At 66.7% G+C, this 592-nt stretch overlaps 1 protein-coding gene across 1 annotated transcript in view; it reads right to left on the reverse strand.

Moving 5' to 3' along the window:
* Window positions 1-592, reverse strand: part of LOC104293501 (glucosylceramidase-like) — a 4,408-nt gene that overhangs the window by 561 nt on the left and 3,255 nt on the right. The window contains exons 3-4 of the mRNA XM_009893045.1: window positions 346-522; window positions 98-262 (exon numbers count right to left, since the gene is read on the reverse strand). Of these exons, the coding sequence (XP_009891347.1) occupies window positions 98-262; window positions 346-522 (342 nt within the window). The remainder of the gene's footprint in view (window positions 1-97; window positions 263-345; window positions 523-592) is intronic.

The following is a 592-nucleotide window of genomic DNA, read 5'->3' on the forward strand; positions in this document are numbered from 1 at the left end:
CCGGAGCCCCCCTGGCCCCCAGCAGCCGGACCCCGAGCAGGGGAGGCAGGACAGACCGGCCACACCACCCAGCAGCATCGCCCTGCCCCAGGCTCACCTTCCTCGGAGAAATAAGAGCGGAGGAGGTGGTTTTGGGCATCCTTGGACAGGGACTGGATGTTGATGGCAGCCGAGTCTGTGACAGAGCCACCAAAGCCCTTCACCTTCTGGTACCGCTGTGCCGTGTCCAGGGTGAGATGGAAATCTGCAGGGGACAAAGATCATCACAGCCACAGCACAGAGACAGACTGTTCTCCGGTGCGCAGGAAGGCGGCCGGCCACGGTGGGTACCTGGGATCTCGGCGTTGCGCTGGAAGCTCCCCTCGCTGCGTTCCAGCCGCTTACCGGCCTTACTGCTCTCGTACTTGACGTAGGTGCCCGGGGCCGGCAGGACCACGGGGTCCAACGTGTCGCAGTACGTGGCGTTGCAGACGCACACCATGGCGTCACGACCGAAGTATTTGGGGCTACAGGGCCGGGCGCCTGCGGGGACGGGGCAGGGTGGGGGACGCGTCCCCGCCAGAGCTCTCCTGCCCGCCCCGGGGTGCGGCCC

The sequence above is a fragment of the Charadrius vociferus genome, unplaced genomic scaffold (genome assembly GCF_000708025.1).
Source record: "Charadrius vociferus isolate BGI_N301 unplaced genomic scaffold, ASM70802v2 scaffold900, whole genome shotgun sequence".
NCBI lineage: Eukaryota > Metazoa > Chordata > Aves > Charadriiformes > Charadriidae > Charadrius > Charadrius vociferus.